The 27124-nt window shown below is 41.1% G+C and overlaps 3 protein-coding genes across 3 annotated transcripts; 1 reads left to right on the forward strand and 2 right to left on the reverse strand.

The window, feature by feature from the left end:
• Window positions 1–1897: 1897 nt before the first annotated feature.
• Window positions 1898–18903, reverse strand: LOC134635792 (lysosomal-associated transmembrane protein 4B). Its single transcript, XM_063485356.1, has 7 exons — window positions 18655–18903; window positions 17714–17825; window positions 15095–15168; window positions 14825–14947; window positions 14627–14725; window positions 6519–6611; window positions 1898–3107 (listed from the first exon to the last, which is right to left on the reverse strand). The coding sequence occupies exons 1-7, from the start codon at window positions 18775–18777 to the stop codon at window positions 3027–3029; spliced, it is 705 nt and encodes a 234-aa protein (XP_063341426.1). The 5' UTR covers window positions 18778–18903; the 3' UTR covers window positions 1898–3026.
• On the forward strand, window positions 9116–14613 carry LOC134635791 (zinc finger MYM-type protein 1-like). The gene is made up of 3 exons (XM_063485355.1): window positions 9116–12547; window positions 12972–13086; window positions 13294–14613. The coding sequence occupies exons 1-3, from the start codon at window positions 11019–11021 to the stop codon at window positions 13819–13821; spliced, it is 2172 nt and encodes a 723-aa protein (XP_063341425.1). The 5' UTR covers window positions 9116–11018; the 3' UTR covers window positions 13822–14613.
• Window positions 18904–19866: 963 nt separating the features above from the next.
• LOC134637134 (protein LYRIC-like) lies at window positions 19867–27124 on the reverse strand. The gene is made up of 13 exons (XM_063487483.1): window positions 26494–27124; window positions 26151–26270; window positions 25437–25518; window positions 24897–25070; window positions 24607–24657; window positions 24334–24471; window positions 23176–23259; window positions 23007–23075; window positions 22742–22887; window positions 22149–22265; window positions 21922–22020; window positions 21666–21792; window positions 19867–20888 (listed from the first exon to the last, which is right to left on the reverse strand). The coding sequence occupies exons 1-13, from the start codon at window positions 26821–26823 to the stop codon at window positions 20824–20826; spliced, it is 1602 nt and encodes a 533-aa protein (XP_063343553.1). The 5' UTR covers window positions 26824–27124; the 3' UTR covers window positions 19867–20823.

Below are 27124 nucleotides of genomic sequence, written 5' to 3' on the forward strand. Positions count from 1 at the left end.
CTAAAATGTTTTTTTTTAACTGCCATTTCCTCTAAACACATGAATCAAAGATATGAAGAAAGTTTAGTAATTACAGCATTTTGGTTATTCCACAAAATAGCAGCTCCTTTCATATTTCCCCCCGTGAGTGGAAGCCAAAGTTGTGTGTTTACTATGAAACACAAAAACATCATGTGCTGAACAGCATTTATGACACTGTGTCTGTTTTGCACATTCAATTTCTCTGATGAGTTTTCATGATGCAGGTGAAAGGAGCACAGGATGTGTCCTAACGCAGATAAGAAGTCAATACCACACAGGTGACTGGTGGTGATTACTCTTTCTGCCCTGCTATTAAAACGCTAAAGAAAAAGGATCGGTTCTTTTAGAAAAGGGAAAGCCCACAGTATAGCATTTTCAAGATAACAATTTGAAATCTACTCACCATTATATTACAAATTATTTTGGAATTTTTAATTCAGCGAAGCTTCTCTGAAAATCCAAAAACTGAGCCAACAGTTGAGCTCCAGCAGGAAAAGTCTGTCAATGCCTTAGCTCCGCGTTGCAAATGTACATATATCCCAGTCCTGTCTCTATCTCTGGAGGCTATTGCATTGCCTAGTCCCTCACTCCATTCACTATTTCTCTGTATACTCCCACTCTGACTCTGACTTTGGAGACGCCTCTTGTTCTGATCAGTCTGCTGGTAAAACAATAACTATGAGTGTTTTATTCCAATTCAGATCATCTTACTCACATTTATTCCAGATAAGTGGAACTAAACTCCCAATTTTACATGTTGAAAACACTTTAAACATTTATTACTTGGAGGAAAGTAGAGACAACGTAAATGTTTCATGTTGTTCTTACATTAAAGTTTTAGGGACGTGTACTTGGTCAGCCTGGCTCCTGTTTTCAAACTAAGGGACACGAGTAGCTCATCAAATGATAGATTCTAATGTAATCTGTAATGGAGTCAGACTGTCAGAGGCCTGATAGATTTAAAGTCTAGTGTAGTCTAATGGGTCATCACTGCTCTGAAAGAGGCGGATTGTACTTTTACAAATTATGCTAAGAAGAACTGTACAAAGCCACAGCAGCAGTTTATGGAAAGACCTGGTAAGTAAAAGTCATCACGCTTCCACTTCCACTCTGGGGGTCCCTGCCTCCCACACAGTAGACACATTTATACACAGACATGTCTGTGAAGGTTCTCAGTCATCCAGGTCATCGTGGTCTAACGGGCTTGGAAAGAAAAGCGTCTGGACTTCTTTAAGTTTCTTGAAGACGTTTCACCTCTCATCCAAGAAGCTTCTTCAGTTCTAAGATCAAATGGTGGAGAGTTCCAGGTTTTAAGTCCTATGGGTGTGTCACCCTTAAGAGGGTCATGGACCCCCTATTGATCCTCTACCTAATCACACGAGCCAAGGTGGGAAAATGGGTGTGGGTCACAACCAGCCAAGGTTTCAGGTGAACCCATTGTGAAACCTAGCCCCACCCTATCATGTGATATATTGAGGTCCATTTGACCTCAAAAAATCACATGACCCTCTTGGGGACACTCCCATAGGGCTTAAAATCTGGGACTCTCCACTAGCTGCTCTCAGAACTGAAGAAGCTTCTCAGATGGAAGGTGAAACGTCTTCAAGGAAACTTAAAGAAGTCCAGACGCTTTTCTTTCCAAGCTCCTTAGACTATACACAGTCACTGCTCACTTCAGTGACCAAATATATTTTTCGGCATCACATCTTCCATTTAAGCTAGAGTTTAACTCTTAATAGCAGAAAAAAACCCCTAACCAGATTAATTTAAATAATTCCTGCAAACACACACACACACACACTGAGCTCCATTTGACCCTTGAAACATGTCTGCTCAAGTTCATATACAAGCTTGACAAAATAAAACACACAACATCTATCAGTGAAATTGGATTTTAATAGATAAATAAACGTCACATCTTTGTTTTCCATACAGAAGGTTTGACATTTGAGTCCTTGCAGGACATTTTGTGTCCAGGGACGAGTGGCTTGCCAGTAACTCCATCTGGTGGAACAGACTTGTGTAATGTTTACACAGACAAGAAAGCTCCCATTAGGCTTAATTGAAAAAACACAACCAGAGTCTATATTTATTGGACTCCGAGTCCTCTGTCCAGCAACCAACTTATAGTGACTTCAAAGAGCAAACTGATTCCAGATCAGTGCTTCTAGATAAACAGCAATCCAAGACATTTGTCATCAATCAGTAGAAAGACACAATTACATTAGAAAGTTATGAATATCAGTCAACGCAAATCAACACTCCTGATTTCTAGAACACGAGACCGTGATTATGTCTGTGGTAGAATACGCTGATATGTTTGATATACACTAGGTTGCTCCTTGATCATGTCAGAACACAGGCAGGTGCATTTCTTTGGGAAACTTCCCGTCAAGGTGACACTTCACACGTGGCTCCATGAAGTGCACCCCATGAGAGAGAAAGCTATGAATGAAGGCAATCCAACCCTGATCACGAGCTCAGACGAGACAAACAGGAAACACGCAACGGCTCCTCACTCGTTAATGCGAGCCATACGTTTGTTTTTGTTTGGGGTTTTTTGCATTTCTGCACAAGTTAAATATGTTTGTGAAAAGGTAGGACCCACAGAATACGATTACAGACACAGAGAGCATAAATAGAATTAATAAAAATATATATCATCTATCAAACCTTCTAGTGCTTTTGTCTTGTTTCGCTTCAAATGCATAAAAGTGCACATCGTTTCTGGATGAATACTAAGACACAGAGATACACAGAGAGCTACAGGAGAGAAATACATAAGAATAAGTAAATAACAGGAAGGGATGAGAGGTCACGGTGGTGTGCGTCTGTATATCTGTCCAAGGTGTTTTGTACATATGCGTGTGAATGCATTAAGAGAACGGTAATGTGTGTGTAGCTACAATATATCCAGAAATATACTGTACAGTGGAGAGGCAGTGTGGTGCATCAATTCTGCTGTGCTTTTATGAACAGCAGTCAGCAGGATCCTGGGAATGTTTTCATGCTGTAACAGTGGTGTAAGGTGGAGGAGCCTGCTTGGGAGGGACACTGACACTGTCATCATAAGGAGGTAACAGCACCTGGAAGACAAAGAAATGAGAACATGACTCAGAATAAATACCATGAAAATCAGTCTGATCAATATGAACATGTTTTTGGTAAAGTTGCATAATATTACATCACTTTTGATGTAACTTGAATATTAAAAATTTATTTTGGATTAATTGAAATATTTGTAAGCCCAGAGAGAACAGCTTGCACAAAAATCAGTCTGATTCCCCAATAAAATAGGCTAAACTGCAGGACTGCAGTTAAATATGATTATATAACATGTAAAATACAAGTATGGCAAGATGACCAGCCTTATTTGCACTGCACATTACATAAGCAGTTGGAGGGGTTGATTGGAAGCCTTCTTAGACAAAATATTAAAATAAATGTCATACATTAGAAAAAAAAGGCATGCAAGCAGCAGGCTGTACTTCAGCACAATGCGGCTTTGACCTATATACTACCATGCTTACAACAGCAGTGCTAACATGTAGTAGCCATCAAGCTTCCCATGCTCATTTTTGAATTTATTTGGAGGACTTTTTCCCGTTATTTTATATAAATTTAAAAAAAAATCTACTACTGAAATACTACTACTATTACTATTAAATCAGGAAGGAAATGTAGTACATGAAGCGAGTGTCCTAAAATTGTGCCACGTGAAAAACAAAAGCATCTGTCAGCAGCCAGATTTAGTTTAGAGCTGTATACAGATAACTAGAGAGGACAGATCTACTTGTTCATCTTTTATTATTCATCCCCTACACCAAAAGTAAAAGTAGGGTAAGTAGGGAGTTCCAAACTAAATTTGGCTAATGGTTGTCTATATGCATCACAGAAGGCACAGTCTTAGCTGGTCTGATGTCTCTGCTCAATGCCGTGTCCCGTTATGTGATATGACAGAGCCAGAATTGAGGTCTCACCATGAAGGAACTTAAAAAACCCAAAAAACAAACTGATGCATTTTAAGGCTGTATAATGTTTTCCTGGATCTGAAAGATCTCTTTCAGCATTCCAGCACTCATTCTGGTTTTCCTCCTGACAACAGAAATGTGGGCTTCCTCAACAACACAATATGTTTGACCTGCATGTGTTATTAAGTATTTAACAATGAGTCAACAAGGGTACAGTCTTGCCTTTGTGACAATAAACTTTAATGATGTTGAAATAAATATGTGGGATATTAAGTAATCAATAACTTCCTTTAGGCCTGTACTTGCATATATTAGATCATTTTAAAGAGTTTGATTTTACATTATAAAGCAACTGGATAGATGACACTGTTCTTCTTACTTTCAGCACATACTGAAATCCTTTCAAAGTGCATAATCTAGCATGTGGTATGCATATCATGAACTTTAAGGTTACTACACAACTTCAATCATCTGTCTGTGCCCTGCTGTGACACATGTGACATCATCTGTTGTCCAGAAGTTTGTAAGTCAGAATGTCAACAGATATATATATATATATATATATATATATATATATATATATATATATATATATATATATGCACAGTGGATCAAATCTAACAGTTGCTATTCCTTTCTAGCTAATAAATCCCCAGTCTGTTACTGTAATCCCAGTAACCACCATCACGAACTGCAGGTGTGCCATGCCTGAAAGACACCGTGATCTGTGGGGAGTGGGGCCAAGCAAGAGTCAACACCCACACCATCTCCATGAAGAGAAATTAAGCATGATTTCTTCTATGATGCATTTATTTATTGTTCCAATAAAGCACCTGTGTGTAGGTGTCAATTACTTTTCTGTATGCCCAAGAATACAGTTCACATGCAATGCATTAGTGGACCTTTAACCTAACCATCATATAATTGATGTAACACCATGCATGCTGCTAACCAAAAGCCACAAACCCGGCTGTGGTATGTGGGGGAGCTTCCATTAAATATGGCTAGCTCTAACTGAAAAAGCATCCCTGCAGACGTGAGGCTGATGTTAGGAAATAAGTGGCTGCTGATATTCTGGCACTCCTCACTGATGATGTCAGTGAGCTGGAAAGTTGCCTCCTGGGTCTCTCTTTACAGCTCACGTGTTTTACACATCAGGAGCGAGTGGAACTACAGTGCACAGACCATCAGGTGCTGTTTTAAATTGTGTGGAGTGTTACGCCCTGAGGGGTCTTAAGTTGCAGACTGGGAGCACAGGTTTTGTCAAAATACTTGTGAAACCCAATATATTGCAAGGTCAAATATCAGTCCTGATGGGGCCAGTTACTGGCAGCTCCTTATGTGTTCAGACCGAAAACCACGTTTTGCAATAGTCAAAACAGTCATTAGTGTTTCTATAGCTCCATTAGTCTTCTCCCCTCTGTCAGAGTCAAGCAGTTAGCTGTGTGGGCAGTGGGGTAACAGTGAACTGAGAGCCAGGTCCGGTCAATAAGACACCAACATGAGGCCCTAAAACACTCAGAAAGAGCTTACTGTACCCATCTAATGACTTCACCAGCATGGATCCTCATCTCTCTTTCCAAGTCTGTCCATTCATCCATGCTACTGTAGCTTCTGTAAAACTACGCGCTACTACAGCACAGCTTTAAATGTTCTTTCTCTCATCAACGTAGTGACTCTATGGCTGCCAGACTGGCCTGAGCAGAGGAAACCTACGCAGACGATCCAAACGTGACCTGCAGTCTGGATTGCATAAGGAAACCGTTTTTCCACAGAAGCTGCTTTTCTACTTTTTGGAAATTGCAGAAAAACAGCAAAGATCAGAAACTGTTTAATGTTAGTTCCCTAGATGATGATTTAGACATGAAAGAGGGTTTAATGGACTCTGAGTATAATATATTATACTTATATTTGTATGTTTATTCTTATTTGTCATACATTAATAACTGCTGACTTGTAAATTACAAGTATTTGGACAGCTGTACACTGCACGTGAGGAATGATTGCATTATTAGTGTTGAAGCGAGAACCCTCACACGTCCAGCGAGCTCTGCACACAGGCGTTTGTAGCAGCTCACTGGAGAATGTGAGTAACATTCGCACAGGTGGTCTGACAGCAAAATAAAGTGCTGCTAAAAAAATACTTTTTTTATTTCATTCTTCTGTGCTGTAGAAGTTCAGTGTTGGCTAAAACCCATTGAGAAAAACACATAACATTGTGTTTCGTGACCTTAATTAGCACACACAATCATTTACTCTGGCTCAGTCCCACAGAAAGTGTGCTGCTGTTGCTGTGAAAATGTTTGGAGTGCCAAATATATATTCATTTCCTGCTGAAAATAGTCCCAAACAAATGCCAAACAGACCACTGTATTTGTAGCAAACTGTTACAAGTACAACCGGAAAAAGTGGGCTTGATGCTAAATGCTACCAATATGCATGGAAAAGTCCTGAACTTACATGATATCATGACATCACCAGTCTTATCATTTCAACAAAGAAGTCAGCGCTGTTCTCAGTACTTACGGTGGTGTCATTTGTCGTAACGTACAGCAGGATTTCAGAACCCCGTCCACTCACATATCTGTAGCAGTTCCACACGCATGCTATCAGGTATGCCTGAGAATGGGAAGAAAGAAAACAAAAACACATATTAGACACATGGACTACATAACACAGTTATGGTAAATAACAAATCATAGACAAATTATTATCAGCCACGTTGGTAGCACGGCTCAGTGGATGGTTGTATTAAAGCTTTAAGTCAAGCAGCTTCTCCTTGTTACTATGCAAATGAATTTTCCAAGGGATTCCAGATATAACTGGGTCATCTTGTCCCCAGAGAAGCTGCGGTGTAAGAGTAAGTTTTCTGCACACCTACTGACACAGATGGCATCACCGCTACCAGAATGTAAGGCTGGAGTAAAATTGTTGTTATTCTAAATAAACTCTCGCTCTTCTTTAGATTCAGATTGTGTTTGCAGAATCTGTCTGAGGGTTAGACGTCTCTTTATAGTAGCAAGTTCCTGTTGTTCTCTGTCATCCAGAAATCATCTGGCTCTCAGCAGGCGGCTTGCTACTGAAATGCATCGGCCAAACACAACACCATCTGCTACATCCATCCGCTAGCAGGAACCAAAGCCAGGCTGAGCTCTCTAACATTCTTACCATAAGAACCAATTAAGTATCAGCCATAATGCTCTGACAGCTCTGTTACTCAAACAACCTCCACAGGAAGGTGCAGCAATCGCTTAATTTACTTCATGGTCCACTGCAAAACCATGCTGACAGTGTGATAATGATGCTGATTGTGCAAATCCAATTATTTGAATCAGAAATTATTCAGACAGTGGTGCTGATTAAAAAGATGGATTTGGGGTAATTACATGGGGTTTGCAATCTAAAAAGGCCCTGATCTACTATAGTATGAAACATATGAGCTTCTATTAACTGTTACAGTTTATTTTATCTCAGTTTATCTGAGGGTTAACCTTTTGTTGTTAAAGACTACAAATGTTTTGGTTTTAAGCAGAATCACAGCAACTATCTGACAGGATTACTGGCTTTAGATACATAATACAAACAAGTTACATTTTAGGATTTTTCTTATGTCTTCATGGCTTTTTAAAGTACTTTGCAACTTATTTTAAAAAGAGGCTAAATAATGCACTGACGCTAAAGCGCCCTTTACCTTTGCCTTACACAGGTTTATGTCAGAGCACAAATGTCAACTGCATCTGGACCACAAATTAAACTATCTTTGACCTGCTCTCGAGTACAAAGCCTGTGCGATGTCCAACTGCACCCATGTAAGAATAAGGCTGGTGAATGTGTAGTGAACTCACAGTGAGCATATGAGCATCTTGTGTGACACCTCGTGCAAGCTCTACCCAGGCAGCACGCTCACCTAAGGTGAGCTAGCTTGCCCCTACTATGTGCTTAAAGTGAGAAATGTCAGCTTTGGACAATGGCCTGACCTGATTCTCCTGACACCGTCTGAAGTTCATTAACAGCTCAACTCCACAGGATTTAACGGGTGCGCCCACATTTTGCAAGTGGCCAAGTGCCTGCTTGTTTTGTGCACATTTCCAACTGCCACACTGCCCAAGTGACCATTAAGAGGTTTATTCTAGAGCTCCCAGGGACACACTTGGATAAATAAGGAGTTTGCTACTGCAAACACACTAAGGCTACGTTCACACTGCAGGTCTTAATGCTCAATTCCGATTTTTTGATCAAATCCGATTTTTTTATCTGCTTGTTCACACTACAAATAAAATGTGACAGCAAACGCGCTCTAGTGTGAACGCTCAAAGCGGCCCGCATGCGCAAAAGAAGACGTCACACACAACGCGCTCTGTTTAGACCCAGAGCAAACAGTACTGTTTGACTGATTGCCCTTAATATAAAGACTTTGGACTTTACGTTTCCCAATTTTTGCTTTAAGTTATTTTGTTATTTACATAATAATGTAAATAACCTAATAATTATCCTTATTGCTGTTTTAGAGGAGCGGTGCTTCAAAGGATAGTTGCAGATTTCTGTCAGAATCTGCAGATTATACAGTACAAATAAAATGTTGACGTTTCTCCAACGTTGTCTTCCCAACAGTTTCACTAACATCTACACTGGATGGCCAGGAAGCGTTCACAATGTCTTCTCGTTTGTCTTCTCCGGAGCTGATAATTGGCGTCTGTCTTGTGTCAGTGACGTAAAAGACGGATTTAATGCGACATGACCATTCAAACAGCAGTCGCTTTCTAAAACATCGGATATGTATCGGATTCAGTGCCACATACGAAAGTGACCCAGGTCGGATTTGAAAATATCGGATTTGTGCCATTCACACTGTCATACCATGATCAGATATGGGTCGCATAGGGTCAAAAAAATCGGATTTGATGCGCTTTCGCCTGCAGTGTGAACGTAGCCTTAGTGTGCATGGCACAGGCCAACTTAGATGATGCAAGGAAGTGATTGGTTGCCTTGAAACCATAAATGTTTGCTTAATTTTACTAAACAGTGTTCAGTAATTGAGTACCAGAACACACTGACCCTCAAAGAGCCACTTTAATAGTGTGGCTGAAAAAAAATTAATAAAAAAAAAGAGGAAGTAACTCGACCCTAGGGCTGATCGATTATATCGGTATACATTTTTACATGATAAAAAAAATATTGCAGCGTCAATGGGAGTGCAAAGCAAAGAGTTTACGTTCCCTAATGGGCACAACAACACGACAAGCCCAGAACCTTCTGGAGCGAGAGCCGTATGTCAGCCAATGATGATTTAGTAAAAAGTGAGCTACTTCAACAACCTTCACCAAACTCTGCAAAACATGCAAGAAAACTCTTCCTGCTCCTGGTTGAAAAAACAAACTTGTTTTACCGCTAGAGGTTTAAAACGGCCCAATTTCTTGATTTATCGGCTATGGTAGTAATCAGGCCTGGGTGCAGCTAGTGAAAGTGAACTCCTTTCCAAAAAACTGATTTAACAGGGGGAGAATTACTTTTTCACGCAGCACCGGGTAGAGTTGGATAGGTCTTTCCCCTTAATAAATGAAATCATGAATGAAAAACTGCATTTTGTGTTTACTCAGGTTATCTTCATCTAACATTCAAATTTGCTTGAATGTGACAAATATGCAAAAAACTAAGAAATCAGTAAGGGGACAAATATTTTTTCACAGCACTGTATATATGAGTTATGCTGTGTCACCACTGTAGCTGCTGGCACCTTGTGGGAATAAATTCATACTTTACATTGCATAAATAACCATAGCTCATTGGAAAAGAAAAATTAAACATGCCTCCTTATGTTTTTTTCGCTGCAGTCACCACATTATTCAGCCTTTCTTCCCTGTGTTGTCATAAATATCATCATCACAAATTTCCTAGAAACATTGTAATATAATTTTGAGACTACACATATGTACACTCCTACACCCGACTCTGACTTTAAATCTTTCAGAAGGAAAGCTCAGAGTAAACCTTATATTACAAGTATAGTACTACACTTCTTCCTTCTCACTTTGACATATAAATAATAAAAGAAATGGTGTCTGAATTCAGTGTAGCTGCTTTGGGGTTCTGGTATTGTGCTCTCCGCTTTTCCTGCTGTGATAAGTCAAATATGTCTGCTGTGAAAAATACAGTCCCATTTCCAACAGCTGTTGGGATCATGTATAAAATGAACCAGCAACATTTTTCTAAACATTTGAGACAGGGGCAGGACTGCATGAGCAAATTCAAAATAATATCCTTAAAAGAGAATCTGGAAAATCTGCCTGATTCCAGTTTTTTGCCATCAGTGCCTGAGTCCTAACGGGATCCCATTTTTGGGCCTGATCTCAGTCAGGCTGGACTGAGACTGTGGTCTGATGAACCAGAAGCTAAAATTCTTTTTGGAGCTTTCGAAATGTCTAAATCCTCCATCAGAATGAAGAGAACAGCTAGCTTATTATAATAATGTTCAAAAGCTAGCATATGCAATCGAATAGAGGTCCATTGGTGCACATATTATGTGAGGGCATCATTAATACTGGATGACAAACACAGATTTTGGAACAATAAGAGTCCAGAGTTAGGGTGCCATATTGGCCTGCTGAGAGTCCAGACCAGTGGCGGCTGGCCCATAGGGGGCGCTCGGGCTCCGCCCCCCCAAATGTGGAGGAGTAAAAATATATATTTTTAAAAAATTCATCAATGATAGTTTTACTATGTGTGTGCCCATATACAGCCAGGCGTATTTTAACATTTTCACCAGCTGACTCATTAAAGTTCAACCAACAAACGGTGTTTTTCTTCTTCTGGGGCGCTCGTCAAAGCGCCCTTGATATGCAGCGAAATAGCCTATCATTAAATGGTTGCCAGGGGAAAATAATAAATATTTGACCTATCAGCGTCGCTGAATTAAATGGTTTGGGGGCGCTTAAAATTGCGCCCCTGCAGAAAACGCGCAAAGATTTGCTGTTCTAGAATTTTACCTCAGTCAGTAGCCTAAGTGAGCTATAAGGTCAGAGAGAGACGATGGCAGCGGTATTGTTAACGGTTGAGGCACAGCCTCCCCCAAATTCGGTTAGATCGCTTCTAACCTACCCTTTTGCCAGAAGGACAATGGCAGAAAAACTGCAAGTTAAAGAGTTGGGACCTGACAAGCCCGAAATTCAACTAACCCAGGCAACGAAGGAGAAGTCAAAAGCATACAACAGGACTTTTTGTCGGAGTTGGTTCCAGCGCAAGTCGTGGCTGACAGGCTGTGGAACAGCTAATGCACTTTTTTGTTTCCCGTGCATACTGTTCAAAAGTGACAAGTGTGATTTGACGTGGACACAATCTGGACAAACCGACTTAAAGCACCTCTCCGAACGAATCAAGAAACATGAAAGCTCACGAGTTCATATGGACAACAGTGTAAAGCTAGCTGTGCTAGGGAAAACTAGCATAGCGGCGCAGCTAGATGATGGACATCGGATTGCTTTAAGAAGGCACAACGAAGAGGTAGATAAAAACCGTCATATTTTATCTAAAATCATCGATTGTATTAAGTTTTGTGGTGCTTTTGAGCTAGCAATGCGGGGACATGATGAAAGTGATTCCTCAGACAATCCAGGGATTTTTAGAGGTTTAGTCGACTTGATGGCATCAATTGATCACGACTTGAGGCAACACCTTGAAAATGCTACTGTATTTAAAGGCACCTCGAAAACAGTCCAGAACGAGATCCTGGATTGCATGTTGGCAGTTCTGAGAGAAAGGATCGTGGAAGAAGTAAAGGCAGCGAAGTTTTTAGCCATTCAAGCTGATGAAACCACTGACATTTCTACACACTGTCAGTTAGTCATGGTGCTAAGATACATTGACCAACGAAACCGTATTCAAGAGCGTTTTTTTGAATTCATCAAGCTACCCAATGCTTGTGCAGATGCAATAGCCAGTGCCTTATCGGAGAGGCTGCGCTTCATCCTCCCCCAGGGACAAGAGAGAAAGTTGATCGCCCAGGCCTACGATGGGGCCGCTGTAATGAGGGGTACCACTGGAGGAGTGCAGCGTAAGATACAGGACATTTATGCTAACGCTCACTACGTACATTGTTATGCCCATCAGTTAAACCTGGTAATGCAACAAGCAACCTCCCACATCCCTCAAATCAGTCACTTTTTTTCCGACATAGCAGGATTCGCTTCTTTTTTTACTAAATCGAGCAAGAGGACTGCAGTGCTTGACGAGGTGGTGGCGCACCGACTTCCAAGTGCATCGGCAACCCGTTGGAACTTCAACAGTCGTGCTGTGAATACAGTGTATGAACATAAAGACGATCTGGTGAGGTGTTTTCAGACCATCCGTAACAGTGAAGGATTTGATGCCCCTACAAAGAGAGATGCCGGTGGTTTCGTGAGAATGCTGGAAGACGAAGCTTTCTGTTTTTTCCTGGCCTTGTTTCACAAGATAATGCCACATGTAGACATGCTGTATAACCACCTACAGAAGAGAAACATCGATTCTGTCACCATCGCAGGGATCACCCAGACATTCATCAGCCGCATGCAGGCTATCAGGTAGGCATAAAAGCATAAATATGTAACCTAGAATAAATGTTAATTATCTATGCATAGATTCTATCAAATTCTCTGCATATATTCTGTGTTCTGTGACTTAAATGTTTAATGGAATTCAGATAATTTTGATTTATATCAGCCTTTGAAGTAATTTTATGAAAAATATTTGATTAAGTATATTTGATGAAGTATATTCCCAGTAATGATTTGATGTAGCCTATACCATAGGCTATTTCCTGAAATTATGGCCAGGGCCTTTATTTACTTGCACTGGTTTTCCCCCAGCCATTAAACCAGGTCCGGTTATTAATTAAATCCGGTAATTCCCGGTAATTAGAACACAACCTTTGTTTGGTTTGTGTTTGGTTAATATATCCCTATTCAGTTTTCAGAAGCCATTAATGAAACTTATGTATTGGATCAGGGAGGCACTTCCTAATCTGGTTGTGGATGAGGAGTACAGGGGACCTGTTCAAGACCCACCCACAAAGAGACGGAGAACATTGGGGGAAGACAGGCAACACCATTTGGCACTGGAGGTAAGCACTAGCTGCTTGGTCTGATTTAAATCGGATCATCAGATAAAATCTAATGACGATGCTGTCAGATGTCATTTGATATAGTGGTCATGACTGTTTTGTTTTGTTATGGACAGATTTTTTTTTTCAGAATAATGATTAACATGAGACATGTGCCAAAGTCTTACCACTGAATCTAACTCTTACCAATTATATATTATTGGATAGGTGTGCGACACCATTATGAGCCATGCCAAGGAGAGGTTTTCTTTCACCAAGCACCTTGTCAGCGCCACTCTGTTGCAAGGAGACTTGTTCCAACAACACAGCAAAAATTTTCCAGATGCAGCACTACAAACCACAGTGGAAGCCTATCCCTCATTGGACAAAGCCAGACTTAAAACAGAACTGTCCCTGATCTACGACAACGAGGAGTTTCAGAGTTGTAGTGGTGCGCTGGCGCTCTATCAGGTTCTGATGGAAAACAACCTTCAAGACACATTCACCGAAACTGTAAGTCTTCTTAACATCCTCATCACCACACCAATGACAACATCAGAATCGGAGAGGTGTTTCTCTACTTTAAAGAGGATAAAAACTTTCCTGAGAAACAATATGGCTCAGGATCGGCTCAACGCTCTGGCTATGCTGTCCATAGAGAAAAAACTCACACAAGAACTTCCTGATTTCAACACCAGGGTCATCGAGAAATTTGCCACTCAGAAAGACAGACCAGCAAAGTTCTTGTACAAATAAGAACCCTTAACCATATTTACTCTCTTTCTCCATCCCTCTCTCTTTCTCTCTTTAGCCCACCCCCCCAATCAGTTTACAGTTGTTGTTTTCAATAGTTATTTTTCATTCATTCAAAAAAAAAAAAAAAATCTGTTCATGTTCATTTTTACAAATCTATACAAATGGCCAGAATATGGTTGTTCATTTTAAATTTAAATTAAAATTGTGTTGTTTGATGTACTCATTAAATGGGTCATTTTAGTCGATATCATAAAAATTGCCCCCCCTGAGATTTTTTTCAGGAGCCGCCACTGGTCCAGACACATTACTCACTGAAAACATTTGGCACAAAATACAACAAAGGAGGCTCCAAACTGTTGAGCATCTCAAATCCCACAACAAGGAGGAGTGGGAAACACTTACAGAGTGGTGTAAAACAAAAAGGTGTCCAGACACTGAAAATGAGCACAGTCAAAACAATATAAAATGTCTAAAGTGTCAACATTTGATAAGTTGTTTTGAAGGTTTGCAAATCATCGCATTCTGAGTTTTTACACAGCATCTCGGCTTTTTTGGAGCGAGGTTTTATCCACAGCACGCTTTCAAGATTCATTCCTGGGCTCTACTTTACCTAGAACCAGTGAAAGCTAATCAATTTCCACCTCACTTCAGTCACATCACAGAGCCACATGTGAACAGAGGGTTACGTAAAAAGGCAACAGCCTGTGTAACAAGGTTGCATAATATTGTCAGCAGACCAGGAAACATTTCTAAGTGCTGCTAAGCATATGAGACAAATATGTAAACTGGGCACAGAAAACTTTACCTTAAAGCCGAGAATACAGCCGATGAAGAGCAACACGATGACGACCAAGCACACGTTACTGAGAGCAGCAACTTCCTCTTTGTAGGGAAAGTTCTCAGGCTGAGGAGGAATCAGAAAGACAGCAGTGATGTTTTCATTTCATGTCAAATTATAAATGATAAGTAAAATAAATATATACATATATCAGATGTTTCTCACCAGTTGCTGCAGGTAATCCTGAATGGTGTTTGGGTAAACTACGATGCTAACAGCCACCAAGGTGTTAAGGGCAAAGTCAAATATTTGGTAGCAGATAAAAGGGATGATCCAGGCAGGACGTAACTGAAATAAAGACCTTAACGTTAGATATTTGGGACAGAATGGCTTATTTCTCAAAGAGCAGAGAATCAACGGGGAAACAGCAGGCAAAGTGGGGAACCAGCAACACGTGAAATACAATTATGAGAGTAAAATAAATGTTTTTTTTACCTTGTAGGCACCATATGTTGCCATCCCACAGATAAGTATCATCAGCAGAGAGATCGCTGAGGCGATGCACATGTCTGAAGCAACAGGAGAAAAGGTAGAAATTCAAAAAAGCTATACAGATCTTTGCTTTCTATTTAATTCAGGCTGTAGTCACATTGGCTGTGGCGCAATCAATCCTGAATTACATTTATGAAAATGTTTAGAACATCGTGTCATCAAGGGACCACAAATGGAGAGCAGAAGAAAACAATGGCATGCTGCATCTGTCAACTAGAAAAGGATTTAACCTCTGCTCTGGGATACACATCGTGTCAGCCTGACCTGAAATCAACTCAACAGAACAGAACTAATCATTCTGTTACATAAGCGCAGGGCCGAGCAACCTTAAAATAAAAGTGGCACTACGGGGAAATAATAGTCACTTCAATGAAACGCCACTTTTTTTTCCTGCCTGACCCATTATTTTCCATATTCTTTTAATAATGACCTGACAATCAGTGTTTCACAGCTCTGAGTCGCAGGATGAATCACATTTGTGGTTTAAAAAAAGAAAAAAGACGACTCAGAAGTGTGACACTTTATTCCCAGAATCTAATTCAGGTAAATGGCAAAATACCAGTATAAAAAACTTTTAAATGTGCCAGATGATTTTCTGCCATCTGGGGCAGCAGAAACAATTGTGGCCGCCCGGTGATGTTCACCCTTTTTTGTTTTATTTTACCAGCTAATGAGTAAAATATCTGGCAACAGCTAAATTCTCCATTATGTTCACAGGCTTGTTGCTAACCTTCCCTTCTTGCTATTTGGTGGTGAATCCTTAAGCTATTATACATTTTACACAAGCTATTATATTTGTTATTAAGAGTAATTTCAGAATATAATGATATTTTGTTGTATAAAAAAAAAACAAATGGAACCAGTAGCTTTCTTCTCATCTAGCTTGGCACAAAAGATTGTTGGGAAATTAAACAATTTATTCCTTCATCACTGAAAATTAGCTAAATTATTTTATAATTAGAACTGTAAAACACTGTTCATTGCTCAATGAATCCCACCCCCTTGCTTTACCTCATGAATTGAATTAGACTTGGAGCTCTTTCAGTTACACTTTCAAGTCAAAGCCCTAAGGATAATGATGTTGTTTTTCTCAGGGGAGAATTATTTTACTAAGAAAAGATTAAAACAAAAAATAGATATGTTACTGAATGAACTGATACTTATAAACCTCAGAAATCTGAACATTCTATGCATGTGATTGTAAAACTGCAGTGGCACCGGCTGGTCCAGCATGTACTAATGGGTCACAGGACAACGCTCATCCTCTGGAACTGGGACAATAGTCGTTCCCAATCAGAGACTACCAGCACCATGTGCTGTGAGTCACCCCTGGTCAGACTGTTCCAGCATGCACCTGGTGTGTTAAGAAGGCTTTTCAAATGCTCTGCACAGATGGACATTGGGTTTTGCGAGGCTGTGGCTTTGGGTGTTTTTACTTATACAGAAATGAAGATTGACAAGACCACGGAATTGAAGGTTAACAACATCATGGAGAAACTGACAGCTATCCAACGGGAGATGGAGAGATCAGTGTCGGAGTGCTAAAACAATACAGCTCGAAATTCTCATGAGCTGTTGGAAAGAAATCGCCATCTTAATACGGCTACCCCTCCGGCGCCAGCTGCGGGCTCAAGACTGGAGCCGATCAAAACAATCCGAGATAACGCCTGTGTTGACATTGTTCCTCCCCATTCTAAGGCCACCTGGGTTGGCTGGCAGACTGTTTACTTAGCCTGGCAGGGCGAAGGACACTGTCTCCGCTGAACTATGGACACGCACACACATACACTTACACCGAAAACCACACACTTATCCCCCTCCCTTTCCAAACGCCTTCGATGCTTGTTTCCTGTGGGGGAACACGGCGGGTCTACGTGCCACGCTGGATAAGATAGCGCTGTGCGAGGCGGCTGCTGGGTTGCTTCACATTGCTCCTTACCCCATCACCCTACCGTGTGGCTTGTTATGTCTTCCCAATGTTGTGTCACATTTATGTGCTTTTTTTGTGCAGAGGAGTTTTTTTGTTTCCTGTTCTCGTGCTGTCCTACCATGGAAGCACAGCATGAGAAGGGGTCTCTTTTTTTCCCTCTTGTACTTTCCCATTGTAATGTACATTTCAATGTTTTTCTCTCCAATGCTACCAATCTCCGACTGTATCCCCATGTGATGTCTGTGTGTCTATGTAAGGTCGGGGGGGGTCCCATTTCACTGCAGGACCCCCCTGCATGTGACGAATAAAGCCTTGATTGATTGATTGATTGATTGATTGAAGACTGTCACTTTAGACTATGTCTGAGGTCCTTATAATAACACAGTAAATTATTCCATTAGTTACATGACGAATCTACCTACACGCAAGAGTTTAAGTCATCCATCACAGTCTAGATTTAGATTTGGGTGGAAGAGAAACACCACAGAGCCCACTGGGTTTTCTAGCAAATCTCCAGCAAGATTTAACCCCCGTATACAAAAAGATACATGAATGTAAAAATTCCTAACAATAATCTACTTCATAACTCTTAGAGACAACTTATGATACATTTACTGCAAAACACTACTTACTGGCATCATCCATGACATCCAGGTCATTAGCCAACTCTGCACTGGTCAAGTGGTACTGCTCAGGATCGCTGAGGGCAGTGAGCAGGATGAGTAACACCACAGCATTGATGAGCTTAGGGACAGAGAACATATGGACAGATGAAGGCAACAGTATGCACAGATGGTGCACCAGAAATGTAAACCTCTTCATCTGTCACCTGACATACCACACATAATTAATAATCTGCAGAGCAGTGTCTGTTAGTGCTCTTTACATTACCTAACTTTTTATCATCACAGACTGCAGCCAGTAACCATCCTAAATTCTTAGGTCTTGGCGTGGAGACAGTGCAGCTATGTTAAATGAAGTACCTACAGTAGAAGTCTTTGTTTTGCTCTGGCCAGCACCTCTCATTATTCAGGTGACTCATACATCCCCATTGATCAGGTGAGTGTAATGGAAAATTCTCCACAGTCAATTGGCAGCCTGACACAAAAACCTGCTACCTGAAGAGGCCCACTGCTCATTTATTCATAGGGAGCAGAGAGAAGCTTTTTCCACATGTGGTGTTTGGTTTAGTCAGTCTGATATACTCAACTACACCAGCATTAATTCACAGACATGCTCCACAAGAGCTTAGTGCCACAACACAGAAAAGACAGAATTGCTTCATTCATCAGTTTTAAAATACTTGATTAAAGTCTCTATACTATAAGTAATTTCTTAAATTAAGTGTTAAAAAAAGTTTGGATAAAGTAACTTAAAACAATGTCATCTTTATATTTTGATTCCAGCTATATAAATATCAAAAAGGCAAGTACAGATCAAGTCTGACGTGAAATGATTTTAAATGGCAGATTATATATTCTTAAATCCTGTGCTCATATCATGTTGTCTCTGGCTCTGCTGTTTCTTGAAATCTACACGCATGCAGTGAGTGACAGAGTTAGGCGATGCTCACCATGTACCAGACCCCCAGGATGATGGTTCCCGTGCGGACATGGCAACACAGGCAGCAGCGCGTGGAGTACCAGCGGTCCCACGGAGAGGCCGTCATCATCATCTTTTGTGTGTCTGCAGGCATTTACAAACGGTGTCGGTGTGTGTGAAGGAAGAGTCCCCGCTGTCCTATCGACGTCTTCACCGAGCAAGAGTTGACGAACAGGCTCTGACTGCCCCTGACCCGTCCGGTACTTATCACGGTGAGCAGCTTAGCGGACCAGAAGGCGACAAGCCCGCGTCACGGTTAAAATCACGCCTTCCGTTTTTTCAAAATTAAACACCAGCGGTCTCACTGTGCTCTTTAAGGTGAATATTTATTGCTTTATTACAGCAATAAAGCATATACTGATGTATTTAGCAAATGCATCACCATTTATTTTCCTTAATCTACTGATTCAGTAATTTCAATTCATTGTTCTTCATTGCGTTAAGCCAGTGTGAGACATTTACATTATTTTAAAGGAAGACAAACTCTGTCCCGCCCAACATGTGTGTCACATATTTTAACATGGATGTGATTTGATGTACATTTTGTAATGATAGCGATGACATAAGGAGCAAATAAATAGTTCCAGATTAGTAAGATTAGTTTGATGAGTAATCAAACCAAGCAGACCAAATTCAATTTGTCAAAGTCATCAAATGGCAGGCTAACGTGTGCTTGTGAAATCAATCATTTAAAACTTTTTCCTCCTCTTTTCTGCACACTACCCGAATGACAACTTGAGCATGCTACTATTTTGAAAAAAAAAAAAAAGATCCCGATGCTTCCGGTTACAGCCTGATCAGCTTTGCCGATCCGCTGCAGAAGGACGCATTTACTCGTCCTGAGGATGATAAACACTGGAGCGTGTGACAGATTAGATAGGATCAAATCCGATGATGTAACCCGTCATTTCCAGAAAGTTATACAGCCGGAGCTTAAAATAAGTACTTTAATCTGGAAGTTACTGGTCGCGTCTTTAAAAAGCACCATTACCTTATGCATTAAGGAGAAACTTGGCTACTTTTGATCCTTGCAAGTCCACTTTTATTTTCCCACTTCCACATAAAGTGAATCTTCTAAAGGTGAGCTTGCAGGCCTGAGGCATCAACCTGGCAGCTCAGCAGCAGTAACACTGGTTTCTCAGAGTGACAGGACAATCCACACTGTGCTATGAAGAAGCCCAAATGTAGAAAAACTGGCCTTTATTTAGTCTTTTTACATATGGCTTAAGCTTTTCTTTTGTTACAAACAGGTGTTACAAAAGGTTCTGAAGACTTCGGAATCACTCACTGGTGGAAAGTCATGAGGAGGTTGATGACACTGCCATGACACGTGTACGATCAGAGGCTCCCACGCGGCTGCGCTCCTAAGAGCAGTCACAGACAGTAAACACGGCAAGGAAACGGTTGTCTCGACACACTGCAGTACAACAACAGACAGGGGACAGACCAGATGGAGAGTGTGTCCATGAAGTGTTCAAAAATCACATGGAAAAAAAAATTAAGTAAAATAAAAATACAGTGCAGCTCATGAGTCCCTTTTCCATGGTCTCACAATGCTCACAGCTCATTTCATGTCACAAATGTTTACGTGCCGTCGAGCCCAAACCGCTGACACAAACATTTGATCTTCCTGCTCTTTTCACCGGTGCCATACCAACACAGCTTACAAACATCAGAGCAATTTAAGAAAAGAAAAAAAAAAAAAAAAGACAGCAAAGCGAAGGCCTAGTGTCGTGTAACCTGATGCAACCGTTTGCATTCTCTACACAGTAATTCTGCGTTCGATAGCCACCACGATAACACACTTCTAAACATGATCAGTATTTTCTACACGTCTAATTACTACAATACAGCTCCTTCAGTTATTGGATTCAGTGGAATTAGAAGACACAATCAGTATCAAATGCATACTTAAAAATCATCAACACCGCATTACATTAGATTGCACTGCATCTAGTTTCAGTTTTCAACGATGCGCCTGCTGACACGTGGATGTGTATAAAAGTTGTTTCGGTTTCCACACGTTTTCAAGGTAGAGTCCATCGAGAAGATCTTTGTTCAGAGTTCCTGCCACCAAAGGTGTTGCATAAACAGAGTATCAAGTCTCTTGCATACAGAGGCCTGCAGAGTGGACTCTGTCTCATGTCTCTCTCCTCGCCTTCTTCTTCTTTGCTGGTTTGGGCACTTGGCTCTCCTCAGGTTTTTCTGTGGAAACACACAAAGGTAGGAACACCTTTAAACATCTATTTCAATGAGGATAACCCCACATCTGTTTGATTCACTGGTGAGAAAAAGAGTTTGACTTCCACTGACAAAATTTTAACCCATCATTCCCAGAAAAAGATGGTGTGGGTAATAGAAATGAGCTGAGCACAGATTTAAAGAGCTTGATCAATGCATACAGTATCAAGAGCAAATGATCAAAATTGTTGCAGATTAATTTTCTTAAGATTATTAACAAGCTTAACTTTGAAACACACACTTCAGCATTGTCACATGAACGGATACTTGAGTAACAAGTTAATAGAAAATGTGATTGTACTCATTTTTCAATGTTATAATTACTGGAGACACTGGACACCAATAGTTTTCCCAACTTCAGCAACTGATCTGCTTGATTTTTGTTTTTAAAAAAAGTAACATTAAAAAAAAAAAAAAAAAAAAAAAAAAAAGGTTTAGACTAAAGTACAGGAGAAAAGCTTTAAGACCCACATCTGGATTTGGATACAGATTTCCTAGTGAAGGAGATTCATTTTGCTTTATATTAATTTGCTTTACATTAATAGCATGCTGCCAAACTGCTCAGAACCTGAAACTGTAAATGCTTCAAAACATGCAGCTTATGTGCATCTGATACTCCAATACAAGTAAATCAGAGTTAACAACTAGACAACTGGGAAAGTCATATTTAGCTGCACCAAATGCCTCAGTACCAGCATGCACAAGGTTATGGTGTCACATCTGACAGTGTTTAGCGCTTACTTTGTTGTGTCGGAGCAGGAAGGTTGTTCTGCTTGGCAGTTGGTTCTCCTTCATTTGGCTTCAGTGGCACTTGTGTGACAGGGGATTTCTGGGATATGTTGTCTTTCACTGGACGCTCTGCTCTCACCTGTTAGGAAAGGAAAAACAGCAAATTAAGAGCGAAAAAGAAACAGCTGCAAGGCTACGGGTCAGAGAACAGAATAGCCGCGTTTTTCAAGATTATCTTTGATTCCCTCTTGCCCGTCAGCCCACTGACCTCGACAGCTGCTTTGACAGGCTGGACGGCACCAGCGTTCTCCTGAACAGGTGGCTGCTTCTTCACTGAGGCTGCAGGTGCCGTTTCCTTCTCCGGCTCCTGAGCCAACAAACAAACAAGTGGAATTTAGACAAAAAATATCCAGGAGAACGAACATCTCACCACTCTTTGTTTTACACCTTTTAAGGTTACTACACTCAGCGGTGCATTTGCTCACAAGCTGTTACCTGACCAGCTGTTCCTCCCTCCTCAGCAGCCTTCTTCTTTTTCTTTTTCTTCTTTTTAGTTTTAGCCGCTCCATCAGCAGTGGTCTCTCCCTTATCCTTCTCATCGTCACCATCCTCCTGTGAACCCATGAGGATAAAACATGACTTAAAACGCAGGAACAGACACTATATTAGAAATTCTAGAGCAAATGGGAATGCTTTGGTAATTCCTTACTTTTCCACTGTCTGTTGGCAGAAGCAAGGCACAGTAGCACATGACATCGTATCAACATTTAAGTAAACTGCTATTCACCGCAACATTTATTACACCTGTGTTTGTCATACTGTAGAAAAATGTCCGCTATGAGAAAAGCCTTTGAAGTCTATATGATCTGTACACATCCACATACTGGTTTCAAACAGCCGCCATAATATGATAAACTATGTTGTCTATTCAGTCTACTGTGTTGAGCCACTGAGCTGCAGGGTCACAGTCAAAAGAAAGAACGAGGACAGCTCATTGAGTCTAAGCCCTGATGACTCATTAATTAATGGGTTGTTATTTTTAAAACTTCTATAATGCTTATTTTTGTCCAGAGCTTGGCCACACTTACTGCCACTCCGATCAACAGATTAACCTTGGCTGGCTCAGGGAGGGGCTGCTCCTGTGCTGGAGGAGGCTCGAGGGTGGGCTCTTCATAGTTGCCCCATGCTTCAGAGGGGGCGTTCCAGTCAGAACTGGTGTCCACAGAACCACCGTCTGAGAGACAAAAAGGGCGTCACGAGACATAAACACGAAGGAATACCACAACAGAGATGACATCAAGCAACATCAAAATTAAACAGTGCGGTGAAAGAAAACCAGTAAATGGCACTTACTGAGTCCAGACCACTCATCATCTAGTCTGGGCTGACTGATCCACGGCAGGTCGTTCAGAGGCTTGGGCTCTACGGAGACAACAATTACCACGTTAATACAACCAAATCTGCGCAAGACAAACAGTGCCATCTAGTGGCAGGTCTCAGTTTTGCTGCAGTGTATACTTACCGGCACTACCAATTCCCAGACTCGGTAAAGACATCAGATTTACCTGGGTTGTTGGCATTCCCCTTTTACTCACAGTCCACGCCTCTGAAAGACACATTTCACAGAAGTTGTGTCATCACTGTTCAAAACATTGACCTTGGGGATTCTAAATTGTCTGAATGGGGCCTTTTTTAGCAGCTGTATATTTAAAGTAATTAAAAAAATAATTCAATAGAGAGTTTTACTGTCAAACTTTTGACAAAAACCTATCAAAAACTAACAGATGTAACGCTGTCTGTGCGTAAATTTTTAAAAACATGTATAGCACTATCTTCTGTTAGTACAGAACGTGATGTCATGTTGTTGGTTGGTTGTTGCTAATAGACTTACATTAGCTTATGTTGGCTAACTAGTGACAAAATCGATAACTCAGGGGAAAATAAGGACTGGGTTCACTTTTGTGCTTTCCCTGGCTGCAACAATGAGTTTTATGTTACAAAACCAAGGATATATTGTCCACTTTCACTCTGTCTCTTTAGCAGTAAGTGGCTCTGCGTTGTTTGACCAGCTACACTCAAACGGGAAAAATCCACCTGGTAGCTGTAATGTTCTGATTTGTAAAGCACTTTATGAATGAGGACTAATGTGCCCTAACAGACTAGTTGGTACCGTTGGTACTGATGGTGAGTTAATATTCAGTAAGCCATTTTTAATATGAAGCTCTATTACACTTATAGTTTTTTTTTCCTCCCAAACACAACAAATCTAAAGATGTGTTCAGGACAATAATGAAGAATTAATTGTTTTTTGGAAAACCCAATATAGGAGGAGCCAAAAGGAGAAAGACTGGAATCAGGTTCAAACAACATCTTCAGAACTTACAAGAAGTTCTACAAATTCCCAGCCTTTTCTCTAAGCCCTACACTTTCTTTGTTCTGTCTCAAACTCAACGATTTATAGATCGTTTGCTAAAGATGAAATGTTTTCACACTTGTCTTTGCATCTGCTTTGTATGCACCTGCACCATGTGAAAACTTTGCTTTGTTTTTGATCTGAATACACCATGAGGGATATTTTGTAGATGTGTGACTTTTTAAATGAGCCAGTTAATTGTAATAATTATTTTAAAGCACTATGCTTAACAGAAGTCAAGATCAACAATGAAGAGTTTAGAAGTACCATCGATCCCCGTCTTCCACAGTGGTGGTTCCCTGCTGGTGGTACAGGAGGCAGTCTTGGGAGCAAAAGTTTGAGCAAGAATCTTTACCGGCACATCAGGTACAGCAGAGGACACCTCCACCGCATTGTTGCTGTTAACTAATACCAAGAGAGAAACATTTGATTCCACTTGACAGGCTAACGGCACATCAACCCAGACTTTGCTGTAATTTACTTCTAGTACGTACTAATATCAATGTGTGTTGTCTTTCTCAATTTCATACTGATAATTACCTTTAGAGACAACAGCCTCCACCTTCTCAGGCTTCACTTTTGTGGATTCTCCTGAGAACAAAGAGCAAGGTCAAGAAAAAACACTGCAAAAACAATTCAGAGAAAGCTCACTCGAGACTCAAAGCAATTCCCATAATGCCTGTATTCATAGACTGTTTTGGCCACGAGAGACCAACGAAAGGCAACAACAATGTATACAGAAACAACATTTGTGCAATTGTCTACAGGATCTTGGGTGAAGTTCTTTAAAAAGAACTCTTCAAATGCAGAAAGGACACTTAAAAAGCCACCTTTTTTCTTCTTCTGGTTGGTAGGTGCAGGGGCTGTGGAGGCCTTGGGCTGCTCTGTGGGAACACTCACAGGTGTTCCCCCTCCACCGGGGCTGGCTGAGCCATCGCTGGAACTCTTATCCTTCTTGCGCTGCTCCCGTTTCTCCTTGTTGCTGACCTTGGTTTCCCATGTGCCTGAAAAGTAGCACTAAGTTCAGCGTAGAATTTGTCACAAAATACTGCAGGAGTTCATTACAGGATTAGTGAGGGGGAAAAAATGGTACAGATTAAACAGGGCAAAGGACTGGATGTAGACTTGAGGCTAAGCGAATTTTACTAATAACCTCAAACAGATCGTGTTCTCTGTCAGGAACTGATTGCATGTAACTAAACCCACGCTGTTAATTATTCCCTTTGTGGTTCATTGGTCAGGTCACTGGGTATGTCTTCCTTATGAGGTCAGCTAAACAAACTAAAAACAGCCACAGTCAAATACCACAGATAATACCAGATTATCACTTTGAAAACAGCTAAATGATGACAGGACTCAGAACATTTTACCTTCTTCTGGTTCTTTGCCATCTGTAGTCACTGTCTTGGTCTCCTTCACAGCCTGTTTGGCCTTTTTCTTTGACTTCTTCGCCTGGAAAACAAAGAGCGGACATAAAGTTGCAAACAAAAGCCAGTATATTTGACAAAGACATAAACACACACAGCTATATGACAGTTTACAGAATCAGAAAGATGTAGATAGTATGCAGAACATATGATTCATCAAGGAGGGGGGACGCCACCACATGCTGAATGAACCATGCTGCACAGCAGGCTCAAGCCTCGTCTATTTATAAGTGAAACTACATCCACTGTACCTAAATCTTCTACATGTACTTTTCGTGAGCACTACTTTTTCTCCTGCGTGATTCCACGTCTGACTGCAGAACCTCCCGGGTCACCAATACACCAATACTTATATTGTGGTCTTTAGAAGATAACACTATGTGCTGTGATAAGACAGCGACATCTCCGCATTTGTGCTGCATATGACAGCTGAAGACTGTAACCCAACACCCGTGGCCGGTTGCGTCATTAAAGAGTGAAAGGGCGAAAATGTTCTTTTTTTTTCTTCCTTGACTACATTCAGTGAAGACGTCAAAGTAGTAACGTGAATGATAGGAAATGCTACAAAAGACAAGCATTATCGTAGATAGATTAAAATAGAAAAATTAATTGGTTTGAGTCCTAACAGAGTGTGATTCTGGCACGATTTTAAATTACCTCAGCAACCTTCTCCGGCTTGACTTCTGGTGGGGGCGGTTGGTGATGTGGCACTATCTCTTCCGACGCTATGGCTTCTTCCTGTGGCTCAGCGATAGCTCTCCCGTTTGGCTGAGATTTCTGGAAAGGTCATTCAAAAATTATGAGTGTCACTACAAGTTATACCGTTGTTACTTATGCATAAAACGCCAACCATTAACGGCATAGCCGGACAGAACACTAGCCTGAAGCTTGTTTTAGCCATGACATGAGATTTAGTTGTCACCGTGGCGTTAGCCTGACAGCTAGCCCTGCTAGCGGTATAGGGAAAAGCTGGAAATAAAACAGACTTCATTTTACGTGCCTTTTCCGCCTTCTTCTTCTTTTTCTTCGGTTCCTCGGATTTGACAGGTTTACCGACAGTTCGCTTTAGTTCAATTCCGTCGTCCGCATGGCTCATAACAGGGCGCTTCTTGAAAAGACCCCGACAGACTGAGGCCCACAGAGCGACCAGCAGCAGCAGCCCAGTACCTGCCAGCAAAAGGATCATCCATGGCGTAATGAGCTCCGGCTTCAGCCCCAAATCCACGCCGAGTTCGGAGCGCAGTAGCTCCAGACCTCTGGACAACAGTTCATTCACACGATCTGTAAGCAGGCTGACCTGCCGAGAGGCCGCGTCCTGCCACTGCTCCATTCCTCCTGTTTCTAACAGACCGATTAGTCACGCTTTGCTTACCACTATTAGCTGCGCTAGCATGCAGTGCTAGCTAAAAATAACGGAACGATTTCGACATTATGAAAAAAAACGAATTCATCCGCCAGCAACATCAGCCAAGCCGATCAGCCAAGCAAGCTAGCGAAATGTTGTAAGCGCTGCGGTGGCTAAACAAATTCAGCTAACTGATATCATCATAAGATAATTTGCTACCGTTAGCTGACCACCACAATGAGTCCAGTGTGAGCGCGAGTAAAGCAGGTTCACCTCATATGGCTCC

This window comes from Pelmatolapia mariae, linkage group LG10_11, assembly GCF_036321145.2.
Source record: "Pelmatolapia mariae isolate MD_Pm_ZW linkage group LG10_11, Pm_UMD_F_2, whole genome shotgun sequence".
NCBI lineage: Eukaryota > Metazoa > Chordata > Actinopteri > Cichliformes > Cichlidae > Pelmatolapia > Pelmatolapia mariae.

Excerpts from the sequence above, each read along its gene's own strand:
- LOC134637134 (XM_063487483.1), bottom strand. The coding sequence starts at position 26,823 with ATGGAGCAGTGGCAGGACGCGGCCTCTCGGCAGGTCAGCCTGCTTACA. Across the intron at positions 23,076-23,175 it reads TCTGGGAATTGGTAGTGCCG|AGCCCAAGCCTCTGAACGAC; the intron begins GTAAGTATACAC and ends TTGTCTCCGTAG. Across the intron at positions 22,888-23,006 it reads TGATGAGTGGTCTGGACTCA|ACGGTGGTTCTGTGGACACC; the intron begins GTAAGTGCCATT and ends TTTGTCTCTCAG.
- LOC134635792 (XM_063485356.1), bottom strand. The coding sequence starts at position 18,777 with ATGCCTGCAGACACACAAAAGATGATGATGACGGCCTCTCCGTGGGAC. Across the intron at positions 17,826-18,654 it reads TCCTGGGGGTCTGGTACATG|CTCATCAATGCTGTGGTGTT; the intron begins GTGAGCATCGCC and ends TCTGTCCCTAAG. Across the intron at positions 14,948-15,094 it reads CAACATATGGTGCCTACAAG|TTACGTCCTGCCTGGATCAT; the intron begins GTAAAAAAAACA and ends TCTTTATTTCAG.
- LOC134635791 (XM_063485355.1), top strand. The coding sequence starts at position 11,019 with ATGGCAGCGGTATTGTTAACGGTTGAGGCACAGCCTCCCCCAAATTCG. Across the intron at positions 12,548-12,971 it reads AGCCGCATGCAGGCTATCAG|GGAGGCACTTCCTAATCTGG; the intron begins GTAGGCATAAAA and ends GTATTGGATCAG. Across the intron at positions 13,087-13,293 it reads AACACCATTTGGCACTGGAG|GTGTGCGACACCATTATGAG; the intron begins GTAAGCACTAGC and ends ATTATTGGATAG.